At 32.2% G+C, this 14,923-nt stretch overlaps 1 protein-coding gene across 15 annotated transcripts in view; it reads right to left on the bottom strand.

The window, feature by feature from the left end:
* Nucleotides 1-14,923, bottom strand: part of LRRIQ1 (leucine rich repeats and IQ motif containing 1) — a 90,499-nt gene that overhangs the window by 34,616 nt on the left and 40,960 nt on the right. For 8 of the 15 annotated variants that reach the window (XR_001553963.2, XR_004306703.1, XM_015857583.2 and 5 more), the window contains exons 19-23: nt 12,101-12,190; nt 11,139-11,260; nt 10,430-10,525; nt 9,976-10,061; nt 4,937-5,035 (exon numbers count right to left, since the gene is read on the bottom strand). Coding sequence is in view for 10 of the 15 variants with exons in the window: in XM_015857583.2 (XP_015713069.1) it covers nt 4,937-5,035; nt 9,976-10,061; nt 10,430-10,525; nt 11,139-11,260; nt 12,101-12,190 (493 nt within the window). In the remaining 5 variants the exon portion in view is untranslated. Of the gene's footprint in view, nt 1-4,935; nt 5,036-9,975; nt 10,062-10,429; nt 10,526-11,138; nt 11,261-11,303; nt 11,410-12,100; nt 12,191-14,923 lie in introns of those variants that run through there. The other 7 variants (XR_001553968.2, XR_004306708.1, XM_015857640.2 and 4 more) reach the window with 4 other exon arrangements.

The following is a 14,923-nucleotide window of genomic DNA, read 5'->3' as shown; positions in this document are numbered from 1 at the left end:
GCTATTAGCTACAGTTCAGTATACTTTTAATTGCCCTTAAATAACTAGCAGTTTAAACTTACTTCACTTAACTTGTTACTTAAGTATATTTAAAGTTTAAAATCACTTAGTACTTTCTCTTAGCTCTCACACAGATATTTAAAAGCACCATTGATCTGAATCAGTATAAATTCTATTTCAGTACTTTTTTTTTTTTTTCCCAGCGCTGTTAATACAGAATATCTAAGAAATTTTATCATTATATTGAAATATTCTAATAAGCTTTTAATTAGCTTTCAGTAATATGGCACATCCACAAGCCCATTTTATGTCTTATTCTTGTTCAAGTAGGAAGTGTTATTTCTACTCGCAATTTGAAGGGAAATGGATAAATGTTTCTGTAATTAAAAAAACAATGTCAAAGGTAATTATCAATATCATATCAGTGAAATACGTTTTAATATTATAACTCTTTTTTTTCCTTTTCACTGATTAGTCACCGATGAGCATAAAATGAAAGGAAGTATAGTACTACCAGTTGGAAGTACAATTTCCCAAGTTGCAGTATCCTGACAACACATTCCAAAGCCTTTTTAATATAACTAAACTTCCTGGCAAAAGTTGTCATATGCATTCCAGGGTAAAGTCAAGTTATATTCTTTCCACTTATTTGAACTGTATGGTACATGTATTGCTGGTGGATTTGTATATGACTAAAAATATATATATCATACATGTTAATAAATTACTTAATCTACTAAATTAATAAGAATTTAGTATATATAAGAAACACAGCAAACATTTAGGTGAATCATATCTAAAGAATAAACAGTTAGATAACTTGACTGGACTTCCATGTGATTTGCATTCTTCCAAATAGCTGTACAGACTGGAATCCAGGTTCTCATTCAACTGAATTGAACATAAACTATTTGGATAATCCAACAAAACTGTTGAGGTACTCAGATTAAAGAGAACTCTAAAAGTTGTATACTGTTCCAAAGGCTGTGGCAACACAATGTGCTGAGCAAGGCGCCGCCTGTAGTTTTGTACTACTGCACTGTGACAAAGCAGTCCCACTGTTGGCTGGCAAAAATAGACATCCATCCTTGTTACCAATGGAATTACACTCGCTGTAAATATCGACCCACGGCTGGTAGAGATGCTCTCTTACAGATTCAGTCAAGAATATTTGGAACTGCCCAAGAAAAGAGGAGTCAAAGACAGATTTTTCCTTTGATTTCTGATCTACTTTGTCCAAAACCCAATGAAACCAGAAGAAGCAGTGTGATACGTATAATTCCAAGAAATGTCTGCCCAAACAAAAGAAGTGAGGCTTTCCAGATCAGTTTTTGACCAAACCAGCCTCTTAAGAGAAGCAGTAGAGCACAGTAGCAAGCTCTGTGGCCTAAAAACTAATGGCACAATATACGACCACAGCCCAAAAATACTACGTATTTAAATTTAATTTTTAACAAACCTGCAAGCATTAAACTAATTTTAAAGGAACTAAAATAGATCAACAGACAGCATTCATATTATAAAATGTACAATGATAGTAGAAAATTAAAGAGTAATTGTTCATAATTTACTTTTTTTTTTTTTTTTTTTTTTTTTTAACAAAACAAATGGGAAAGCATAGAAAGACTCCTCTCAATTTATAGTCAGAGTAAATGAAGGTGTGTATGCACCTATGCATATACAGTACAAACACACATGCACTCCCATGCCTTCATATATTGCTTGTATTTTTAAATGGTATGCTCCTGTTTGTAGGAGTAATACTTTATTATGTGTTAATGATGCACGTAATACAAAGGAATTTGTTTATGACTACCTTGTGTGCTATCATGGTACAGATGTGGGGAAAAAAGTTTATTTGGAGATTATTAGAACATTGCTGAACAAATGATGATGACTCATATTAACAAAAATGTAAGATGGACCTCAGATTTTAGGATATATTTCATATATATCTTCTCAATCTCATTATTTTCCTACAACGTGTATATATTATTAGGAATGCATTAACTGTCTTATAGGATCAAAGACTTCCACAAGTTTTAAAAATCAGATATCAACATTTATTTTCCCTATCGCTTCCTCTTGTTTGGAAACAAGATGATCTTCATAAAAATCATTCTTTTTATAATACTTTAAACAAATAAGTCTTGTAGAGCCTGGCTATTATATCCACTGTCTAGTAACTGTATACCATTTAATAATCCCCAGAAAAATAAACAGTGGAAAATCATATCTGTACAAATAAAACAATGTTTTTATTTACAGCTGCCATTTTACCTTCTAACAAACTACACTATAAAAACTATAGACAAACTATATGTAAAAATAAATATGATATCTACTGTTTAATTAAGCCATAAAGATGTTTTATGCGAGAGATATTAAGCTCATTCCTTTCCACACTTTATTTTATAGCTATTATTTTTCATTCTTTTTTCTCTATTTGTATTGTTAAACACAAACACAAGACACAGTGGAGACAAAAGAATGTCATTCTACACTTTAACTAGATTACCTCCTAAATATTCATTACCATGATGTGTTCCAGTTTGAAAATCTAAAACTGGTCTAATTGTTTCACTTCCGAGGGCATCTCCTTTCAAAAGTAGTGATTCTGTTATTTAACAGATAACATATGTGTACTTACTATTGATGCTAAAGTTTCGTCCCTCATTTCCCACTTTAAAGAAATAAAGGGGGAATGTATAGAACACAATTTTTTCCTTTTTTTTCCCCTTTTATTTATTTATTTATTTATTTATTTATTCGTTTATTTATTTATTTTGAGATATATTTACTAATTTATGACTGGAGTTTACATTCTCTGCCAGAGCACTGACTACTATTCTGTGAAGGTAAAAGGGACTAAACAGTTACATCCAGGAAGTTTATCTCCACTGCAAAATTAATTGGACTGTATTCTCTCTTGATTCAGAACATGGTATCCACAAGTTTTATGGATGAAGAAAGAAATAATTTCAACTTCTTGTTACAGAAATAACTTACACTGCAGAACAGACCCAAATAAATTTATTCCAGGGAAAAGAGGAAGAAATGGTTAAAAACTGAGAGAGGTGAAATAGGAATCAAACTTTTCTGTGAGAGAGGACAGAAATTACCCAAATTCTAACTTTAGAAGATCTGAATACTGACTGAGAGGTATGCCAGTTAATGCTCTGTACTGCACTTCAGATTCAGATTAACAACCTAGTGTTTTCTGACCATGCTATCTGTAGTACTAGTGCCTCAAGTAAAAGGACAATTTCAGAATCTGGTCAAACAGAACCACTTGTCTTCTTGAAGCTCACCAGATAGCATGTAAGCATCTCATGTAAAGTTGGTGAAAAAAAGCCATGCTTATTAACTATCCAAAGGAGCATAATCATCCTTGAAATGAAAGACAAAGCTCAAGATTGCCAGCACAGCACTTACCTTTTGATATAATCTGCCACAATGCCTTTTCTCCAAGTATTTAAAAAGTAATTTCTACAATATTTAGTATCTATCTATCTATCTATCTATCTATCTATCTATCTATCTATCTATCTATCTATCTATCTATCTATTTAGGTTTTCCACATCTGGGATCAGGTTTCTCTCTTTGGTATGGCTTTGAACAGTCATGCTACTGGTTTAAAGGACATGGAGACAGTTTGCATGTTCATAGTCACCATATGATGACTTCAACAAATGGTGGCATATAGACATATGCCACTGGGGCACATGAAATACAGTGGAAATTAGTCAGCTGGATCTAGTAGGTGGCAACCCTGCTCATGGCAGAGGAGCTGAAGTAGATAATCTCTAAGCATCCTTCCAACCCTAACCCTCCTGTGACTCTGACTTATTCTATTAAATGGTAAATCAGGCCTCACATATAGAGACTCCATATTTTATGCAAATTAATGCTTGAATGCAAGGAAAATAGAGATGAAAACACATTTTTCCTCCTCAGAATTTCACAAGATCTGTTTCCAGCTAAATCTGAGCGTGGCCTCATGAATGTGAGGCAAATTTGGCCTGTCATATGAAGTTCACTGACAGAATTCGTTTAAGACATACTCAGCTCAGCTGCACACCTGTCTCAGGTTTAACTTCTTTTACTAGTCAGTAAATGTGAATTATCTTCTTTTTCTTTGCCCTTATGGAATTGGGAATAAATAAGTTATTGTATGGTTATGTTGTAAAAAAATGATAAAATGGCAAAGATGATACTTTTTTGAATAGAGAAATGAGTTGCACAGGGAATGAAAATAGCAAAAAAAAAAAAAAAAAAAGGCTCTAAAGATGCTCATATTCTCAACAGAAGAATATTTTAAGTTTTAATACTTTCACCTGCATTGAAACCAAGGAGAGGTAATCTCAACAGTTAATTAACTAAATTAGTATTTATGGATTTTTGAAAAGCAAATCATTTTTTCTTGTTGGAGCAAACATATTTGAATGTTCAAGTAATTCTTTTTTTTTTTTTTTTTTTTTTTTTTGTCTCCTGTCAAATGTTGGATTTTTAGAAAATATTTGCAAAAGTAACTACTTTTAAAAAATGTTATCAATAGTCAGGAATTAATGGCTAGCTAGAGAAAAGATGACTATGAAATAAGAAATGTGAAGTGGTATGTCACTTACAAAATTAGCTATTTTCTATCTCTGTGGCATGCTTTTATGTCCTTGAAAGTAAATTAGTAATAATAATAAATAAAAAGTGTGCCAGTTCATTATGAATTAATGTCTAGGAGCACACTCCCTCAAATGAACTGAAATTGAAATTCTTCACTTCTGTAACTTGAAACATTGAGGAACAGATAAGGACCTTAAACTCCTGCCTTCTTCAATTTCTTCATATTGTTGTATATTCCAAGCAGGCTTGTTTAAAAGACATTAGGGGACATATATGCTTATATGCATACGGACAAAGTGAAATTCTTGCTCATACCTTCAAAGTAACCAGCATTTACAGACTGTATCTTTGCTGGTTTCACACGGAGATGTTTATTTTCATTTTTTTTGAACAACGCCAGGCGCACAGCTGGGTCTAGACGACGAGAACAAGTTAAAATCAAAGGTCAGTCTTGGCTCATTCATTCCTTCAAGCAGTTTTTCACCTTTTAGACACTTAATAATTGAAAAGACCTTTAAGCGTTGGTTTTATATTCACAGAAGGTTACATTTTCTAAAAAAAGTTACATAAATACATGCATAACTGAGAATCCAACTCGCTATTCTTCCAGATTTTAACACTACTGATGACTTATTAGCTAGCTTATCTCAAAATTAAAGATAAATTCTGAAGTATAAATTTGCACAAAATATTTCAAAAATCTGTTTTTAAAGCTTGAAATTCAATTGAAATTCATAGATATTAACAAAATATATGACAAGTACTATTTCTAAAAGCTTTGGTTCGTAAGTATTCAGTGGTCTAAGTTAAGTTATTTACACCTAAACAATGTTAACAAGGGGTAGTTTATTAGTTTATTTTTTGAGGCTAAACATGCAGACAATAAGCTATCCATCTTGCACGACCAGTCCTTACAGAATTAAAGAAGACATCAAAAGTCTATAGGCATTTCCAAATACTACAGTATAAAATCTTGATTGGTTTCAAACATTTCAGTTATAAAACTTTGCAAAGAAGCAAAGATGCGTATATTTCTGTGCATAAATCTATATAAACACATTCCTAAAATGTAAAAACTTTTATGTTTAATTAACAGAAGCTGAACTAATGCAAAATCACACATATCAGGGAAGGTAATTTTCATGGATTTCTTATTAGAAGAATTGTTTGCTCAACATCAGAAGAAAGTAGAAGTTTCAATGAAACCATGTGCTAGTAGGAACGTTAACCAAAAAAAGAAAAAAAAAAAAAAAAAAAAAAGGAGAAAACGCATGTAAGGTTCTGTAAGCATGAAGACATGAGAGACAGGAAGACAAAGGAAAAACCAAATAAAATGTTTCAAGCAGTTAAAACATCATATCATAAGCAGTCAAATACACTCTGTAATAACTGAGAAACGATTTGGCAGAAGAGGTTCGTCTAGAGAGGTGATGGCAAAGAATTAGTAACAAAGAGGGAACAGTTTGGCAATAGAATTAAGCAAAAAATTATACATGGAATGGAAGGGATTTAAATGTTCATAACCAATGAAAGCACAGCAAATGTGAATATGTGCCTGCCAGAAGACAGAGGGGAGGATAACAAAGGAGATGGGAAGACTGAAAAAGGATTCAGAAAGAATAAATTTACAAAAGTAATTATCTCTGATGCTTCCTTTTGAGCCTATTACTTGGATGACCTTGCAGCAGATCATCAATATTTATTAAGAAAGGTTATAAGAGCTATGGATATATATAGGTATATATGGCACAAACCGTAACATTGTAGTCAAGTAAATAGCCTGTTGTTGTTTTTCCTATTTTCCTATTTATGACAAAAGAAAAGTATCACGATGCTCCGTTAAGTCAGAGCAACTAAAGCAACTTATTAAAGAATTTGGCAGCAACACAGAAAGTTGGTTTTGAACAGATCTTTGTATCTGCAGTAGACATTGCAGTTAAAAATTAATGTAACATAAAGAGATCCTAAGAGTACCCCTTTCTTCCTAAGAGAACTGTTCCCTGGACAGATAACAACAAAAATGAAGACTCACGGCAACTTTACCTTTTAACTCTGCCTAAGACTTCTAATGGATTATGGGCATTGTAGGAAATAATGCACTGACAAACCATGTCCAAATAAATAAATAAATAAATAAATTGACCATAGTGAAACAATTTTTGTTTAACTGCATGTTCTGATGATGCTAACTTCTCACAAAGCAGCAAAGGAGACTAACTAGAGCATCATGGAAAATATCAATGAAATTAATTTAGCCCCTATCTAATTCCTAAGGCAGAATCAGTGACACCTTAGACTTTTTTTGTTGTACTCAGTTGTCTAGGAGAAAGTTTTTCATCTTGTTGTGTGATGCTTATAGATCTCAAATTAATTCAGAGGATGCTGGATTTGAAGTCATTTTACCACACTTTTACTAACCGCATAAGGTAGACTCAATTAAATTAATGAAGAAGTACAGTAAATAAGGTTAAGCTTGATTAAATTGAAGGCGAGAATATTAAAATCACTTATAATAGGATTACTAGCTTTGTAGATACATTAATTTTGCATATAATGACTAATTACATCTGTTTTGGCAGTCATCTCTAAATGAAAAATAAATTTATAGTAAGTTTATGCTCTTCAGAGTAGCGAATGTTTGGGACTATAGATCAAAGTAAGATTTTGAAAAAAAAGTATTAAAATAATAATATGCTATATTTTGTAAGTTCTGTCTGAACTTTTAATCTTTAAATGACAAAAGTTCTAAAAATATTGTAACTGAAGTATAAATCAATATTTCCATGCTTGTAATATAGATGGCCACATGAGTACTACATATGGATTAAAGAGTATAAAATGTTTGGAGACGCTGATAATATACAGAGTTGACAAAATGACTTCTAAATTACTAAGCTACTTGGAATAAAATGAAAGACAATGTCTTCTTTTCAACACACAACCAAATACAAGTGTCAAAATTAACTAAAATATCTTAAGACAGAATGTAATTGAGCATTCCCAAACTATTTTCAAATAACAATGCAGTTTCTACAACAGCATACTGTTTTCCTATGAGGGTTTACTGAGGTTGATCCAAAACATATTTTAAATGTCACTTTCCCTTAATCTAGCCTACTATTCAATTCTGAAAAATCCAACCAGTACAAAATTGATCTGTTCCAAGGAATTTCAATTGAAGTCACATGAAGTTGTTAGAATTATTCTAGTTTTTTAAAATATTTACTCTTGTACAGAGACATCAGCAATACATGAACTGAGAACAGAGGGAAATGATGGAAATTGTTTTATGAGGGAATTTCTATCAGAAGATTTATCTCTGAGTCTTTGTGAAAGAATCTTTAGGGATTTAACTCAGTGCCAGACTACTGAATTTGTCCCTACCTGGATCACCTCATCCATCGCCTACAGCTCTTTTTTTATTAAAAATGAACTTTTTTCTTTATCTAGTCCCAAAAGTAGGCAATATTACAAAGATTAGTTTATAATACCAGTGCTTTTCAGTCTCTTAGAGAGATGGGGGAATGAACTGTATGTATGCTTTGATGACATGTATGCTTTGATTTTAGATTTCACACAGAGAACTGTTGAAGAGTCCAATAGTTCAAAATCATATGAACATCTTCCTGGATTCTCACATGCTCATTTAAATGTGGCTTATTAGACAACAGTCTGTGCTGGCAATCTAGAAACCAAAGACATAATTTAATGCATATTGCCTGGCAGATTCCAAATATAGAAGATTAGTTAGACAAATCCAAGAAATATTATAGAAACAATAAGGAAAGAATAGTTACTGCCTGATCTGCCTGATCATTACTAAATGTCATGAGAATATGTGAAACTGAACGAATTCAAAGCTTGCCATAAAACATAGAAAAATATTATAATGCATCTTTACCAACTTTAAAGAGCTGATAAATCAAAATAGCATTTTGACAGATGAGCATCTATGAGAAAATTCAATTTGTAAATTCATTTGTAAGAAAGTCTGCATTTTGTTCCATAATTGAACACTGATTAGAGCCATGGGATTCTCATCTATGGTTTGAATTCCCAGATTGTACTGCTACATGGAATACATAGCAACAACACTGGGAACTTTTCATTTTTGATACTAGAAAAATATAGTTTAATGGCCACTCACTAAATGTTTAATAAGAAATAATATATTCCCCCACATTTTTATTTTGACTGCTGTTAATTCAACACATTATATTGTATAGTGAGATCATCTGTTTGGGGGTTCTGGATTTTATGTTTTTGTGGTTGCTGGTCTTAGTTGGGTGTTTTTTGCTTGTTTTGTATTGCTCTGTTGTCTTAAATTCTAAACTCAAAGTAAAAATTATTTGCTGACTCCTATGAAATATCTTAATCATATTCCTTTAGTTCTAGGAGTCAAGGTTCACTCCATTTGGATTTTGCCTTTTTTAATACCCTTATGGTAGCAAGAATTACTATCTCATGCTGTCAGTCACTGGTAAAAGAGTTTTCCTTTGGAGTGGAAAAGGATAAACAAGAAGTAATACAGTAGTATAGTTCAGACAAGCTGAAAGCCATACAAGGTTTCCATATATCCCAAAAGAAAACAAACAAACAAACAAAAAGTTCACTTACAGAGACTAATATAAAATCCACATAACCAAAGGAATTCAAAGTTAAGCAAGAAATTCTGTACTGCTGCACTAATGCATCTTCAGGAAACTAGAACTGTTACAAATCACTGACAGTTTTGAAACACAGAAAGGTGCAGTAATGCCTGCATTGTTTAGATTTTTAATTAGAATTTCTAAAGAATTTTATGTACCCGTGATAGGCAGAAATATTTCCAACATTATATCAGTTATATCTGGCTCTAACATTTCTGCTGTTTTGCCCAAGCTTTTTGGGCAAAAGTTCTTGTACAATCAAACAAGCTTGTTATGGAGATATGAATAATGCTACACAAATTTTATTCTAAGGACAATATTTTAATCATAGGAAATAAATCCAATATCAACCTGAGTAAGTAATTTTAACTTGATTCTATCAAAAGATAAATACAAGAACTACAAATTTCAGAACTAGAAAAGAGATACATGAGAACAAAGACATAAAATCTGTTTAATACAGCTGTAAAATACTCATTTTTACCACAATTTGTTTGAAAAAAAAACTGAGTCATTTTTCCCTGAAGGAATATGATGTCTTTGTGGACATTTAAAATGTGACCTGTCTTCACTAAACCACATTCACCTTAATTCAAATTAATGTATAATGTTGTGCAAAAAACCTTTTTAAAAGAGATGCTCTATTCTGAGATTTAAGTATAGAAACATCTAATTACTAAAATCATTATTTATGTGTTGACTTACCTACATTTTTATTACTGTATTTTCTGGGCTTCATTTTATGGGCCCTCTTCAGCATTAGCTGTGCAGTAGAAATGTCTTTAAAACCCCTATGGGAAGGAAATAGCATACTGAACACTTCACATGTATTGTGTTAGGTCACCTGCACAGCATTTTAAAATGCACTTTTCAAAAAGTTTTTAGTACCTATGCATAGTAAGAAATATTAAGAATTATACAGACTCCTGCAATGTTTATCTTAAAATTATAATGTATTAAACTGGTCTCAGACACTTTTAAAAGAAACTTCAATAACTTTTACTTTGGTAGAAAGCAGATTCTTGAAAGGTGGAATATAAAATAAGCAAGGTACAACAGCCAAATACACCGTATATACCGCACAAATTTCCTACTAGACCTCTTACCAGTAGGAAATAGGAAGAAAAAAAAAAATACAAGATACAGGATTTTAACATACCATTCTTCTGAAATTTTCTCTTCTTTATCAGACCTGATTGAAAATTTCTTTTTTTCTTTTATGTCGGAGTTCTGTGACATTGTTCCCTTCTCTGAACTGAAAACAAATAATAGGAGCAATATTTAAAGGTTGAAACATAAGAAAGGGTCTTGTGTGACTGTTTTGCAGTTTTTGTTATTCTGTATGCAGTTTGTGCCTTTGGAAGCTTGGAAATAATACAAAACAAATCTATTTTAATACTCCAGGAAAGCATTATCTCAGAGACTAATAAAAGTCTGCCATTAATTTGAAATGTTTACATTTCAATTAATCAAAGTATTTTTTCAGTCCATTCTCTCCAAAAGAATACAGCTGCATAAGAAATCTCTTTTAATCTTTCACTAGTCTTAGAAATATCTATTTCAACATCTACATGTGATTATGTGAATTTATTTTTATGAATTACATTCAAACATCATATACATAAAATGTATGTGTATATCCACATATTCTTAATTGATGAAAAATTATAATTTTTCTTAGATACTTAGATACCTAGTTTTTAAGGTAACATCATTTTTTATAAAAGCATCAGAAAACAGTCTCAATTTCTCTTCCTTATGACGTCTGTAAAATCAAAATCAACTAAACAGAATAGGGTAAAACAAAAACCCAAACAGCATACTCCCCTTTCCTTGACCCTTCCCCCACCTTCAACTATTTTACTTACCTTCTATGATAGTGGGTATTTTCTGTTGAGTATGAATTTGGTCTATCAATACGCTGCCAAGGTGCTTGTGGTGACAACTGCAAATCACCTGAATGTTCACTGGAATCTGAAGGCCTAGCATACTTCTCAGTAAGAAAAATTAAAAAAAATGCAGTTGGCAATTGCTGCAAACTTGTCACAATTCACAGAAACAAAATAACATCCATGTGAACAGACTTCTGAGCATGACTGTGACTATACACATCTAGGACTCCAAAATGTGAAGGTAAACCTGAAAGAGTTTGCAATCTATTACTGCAACAGAAAGGATTCTTAGTAGTGCAATGACCATTAGAAACTTTACCTTCAAGTAAATAAACAGAGCAAAAAGGTGACTTCAGTTATACTTAAAGTCTTGAAATACAATGAATTATACATTTGTAAGACTTAATTTTAATTGTAGGAAATAAAACATTAGTAATAATACTATGCTTGAATGAGGAAAAAAAAAGCCATAGGAAAACAAAAAGTCACAACTTCAAAGTTTATCAAGTAACTAGCAGACATTGCAGCTCAATGACCTTCAGCTGTTCTGAAAATGTTCAGCTGTTGACATATAATGTAGATCTTAGTATTTCTAAAGTACTGTGTCAACTAGCAATTTTTAATCTACTGCCAAATGTACAGATGAAGAACATCAACTTTTTTTTTTTTCCCCCCTGCTACTGTAAAGAAAAGTATTGAAATAAATCCAAAATAAAGAAAAAAATAAACAAACAAAAGAAAATTTGAAAGAAAATCACATCTGGGGATGAGGAGGAAGTCTGAGACTTCTAAAAGTAAATGTGACTTTTTCATGTCAATAGACTGTCATGTTAATCACCCCAAAACAGCATATTCTTAAGAATGAATAAAGACTGAAGACCACGTCCCTCAGAAATGAATAAAGAAAGACTGAAGAGTAAGAAGTTTCGTGACATTACCTTTGTCCAGTGCAGCTGGTTCGAGATTAGGAGTGTTTTTGAAAGGAAATGGGTGGAATCTGGAGTTAGCCATTCATTCCCTATTGCAGCCTGTACAAATGAGTAAAGTCAAATAGTGCACTGATAAAATCAGTTTAGTTTTGATAACTTTTACAAAGTCTCTTTTCAACTGTCTTCTGTACTATTTCAAGTGTTTTCAAGTCATATATCAGAACTGCCACCTGCAGAGCAATCACACTCAAAACACCCTTTAAGATTCTATGTTTTACTCCTTGATCTAAAATAAATCAGATTTATTTTTTTTTTTGCTATTGTTGCTGTTGTTGTTAAAATGCATATCCTATATCTCAAGTTCTTGTAATTTAAGCTCAACATTGTTAGTAAACATAATTGGTTAAAAATGACTGCCAAACTCTGAACAAATACAGACATAAAATACTTAAAGGCCTAAATACTACAAGGAGTCAATTGCTCATTCTTGAGCAACTCGGTATTTTATACTTAGATGCAGGTGCCTGATCCTCCCAAACTTATTTTTCCCGAGTTGAATGGAATTCATGAATAGTGTTCACTGAAATCTGAGGTTAAAAATGTAAAGTCTGGTAAAATAAGGCCTATTGCTTACCCTGAAATTCTAAGAGAAAAAAAGGATAATGTTTCAGTTATTTTGAAAAAATTCAGGCAGTGGTCATACAATTTAAGCATCCTATAAGCAAAGTTCTTATTTAGAATGTAAGTGAATACTGGTGAACCAGTATTCCTCTTCCATTCTGACCCAGGTTTGTTAAATATATTTTCAATTTGTCAATTTAGATTTTAATTTAAAGTTTTAAAATTTAATTTTTATATTCTACCTTTAAAGATGATTCATTCCTGCATGTTTGTTTCCTTGGTTCTGGAATTCTCTATTCTTTGATTACAGTACATTTGGATTTTTATCATTTTATTTACAAAATCCAGAATAATTCTATGTTCTCATAAAAAGTACAGAAAACTGTATCGTTCAGAAAACTGAACTCTGTTCATATCACTGCAGAGACAAAACTATTACATATTGGAGTTACACAGGTGTCTGCAGTCTGTGAACAGACCAATCAGAATTAATAACTATGAAAAAGGGAGAAAATCTGGCCAAAATGTTTCAGTGAAATCAGACCTTCTTTCCGCTTTGCCCTCTTTGAATGTACTCTTCAATTGCATTAAGTCATACTTCTAGCTTTTCATATAATTGTTTATCTGTTCATTTATATGTCCATCAGATTATGTTTATGTCTAGGACTACACTGAACATTTTGTCCAGAAGGATGAACCCATGTTGACTGTGACCAATGACCACATTGCCCTTCAGGTGTTTTTCAGAAACTCACAGTATAATATTTTCCATAAATTTACCAGGCACTGAAGTGAGACTGACAGGCCTGTAATTACCAGGGTCTTCTCTCTTTTCCTGCTTGAAAATTGGAAAAATGTTTGCCAGCTTCCAGTCAACTGGGACCTCTCCAGATTCCCAAGACTGTTGAAAAATAATTGACAGAGGTCTCTCAATGACATCAACCAGCTCTCTGAGCACCCTGGGATAGATCCCATTAAGCCCTATGGACTTCTGTGTACTCAGGTGAGGCAGCAAATCTCACACAAGTTTGGGGTTGGCTGGGAGTTGATTGTTACCACAGTCATTGTCCTGCAGCTCTGGGCATCTGCAGTCAGTGAAAATGGGACTTTGCTGGTATATTAAGGTGTATGAAATGGCAATTTTCTTAAATATTTTTTATCTTCCTCTCTTTGCCCAAGAACTGACAAAGATGGAGAAGAGGTAGATTCCTATTTCATGTAAATATCAATAAAATTAATTTGTGCTGTACAACGATGTGTCCAAGAATGATTTAGGTATTTATATATCTTACATTAATAGTGAATATGACACAAGCCTGACTGCCAGGTTTCAGGTCGACTTCATATCCTAGCTGTCTGAATTTCTGTCTCTGCAATGAATTTGTTTCTGTTAGAAATCAATAAAGTCATGGAACGTGAGAAGTAATATTCTGCAGTTCTAGTCAATTTCAGGGAAAAGGAATCAAGTAGCACACAGAAAAAAATATTTTTATGTGCTTGCACCATAATTCAGTTTAAATTCTTTTAAAATTCAGGTTGAAACCTTTCTCACAAATACTTTCTTAGCCCAGTGCTTGACAGTTAATAATTTAATATTCTCCATCGTGTTTCTGTTTCTTACATAGGCTATAAAATGCCCTTCAGTGTTCTAAGCGCAGAAAAAAAATATCAATGAAAATAGAAAAACAAGATGCAAGAGTAGAAATATGCAAAAATAGACCAAAGCAAAATAAAAAAACAAAACAAACCAAACTGATTTATCACTAAGATTACATTCACTGATACAAAGCATCTTTGGCACTAGTTTAAGTATGTAGCATATTATAAAAATATACCACACTGTCATTTGCTTTGGCCAACAAAAATAAACACACAATTGATTTTTAGATGTGTTATCTTTCACTGTGTTCAAGCTCAGAGAGATAGCACCAAGTTCAAGAAACTTCTGTCCATATCTTTCCCATAAACACTGTCCTAAATTATCACTAATGCAAAGTTTATAACACATTTGCCAAAAACTAAGGCTAAAATTAGATCAATTTCTACCGAGTGAGACTAACAGAAAAAAAAAAAAAAATGCGGCTTGAGATGAATTACAAAACAAATAAAATGATATCGTCTGATTGCATGTTCAATGTATGCAGGTATTTACTACTACATTCATGTTTATTTCTGAAGTCAAAGAAGTAGTTTAACTCTGAAAGGACAATA

The sequence above is a fragment of the Coturnix japonica genome, chromosome 1, assembly GCF_001577835.2.
Source record: "Coturnix japonica isolate 7356 chromosome 1, Coturnix japonica 2.1, whole genome shotgun sequence".
Lineage (NCBI taxonomy): Eukaryota > Metazoa > Chordata > Aves > Galliformes > Phasianidae > Coturnix > Coturnix japonica.
This window is presented reverse-complemented; position numbering and strand designations above follow the sequence as displayed.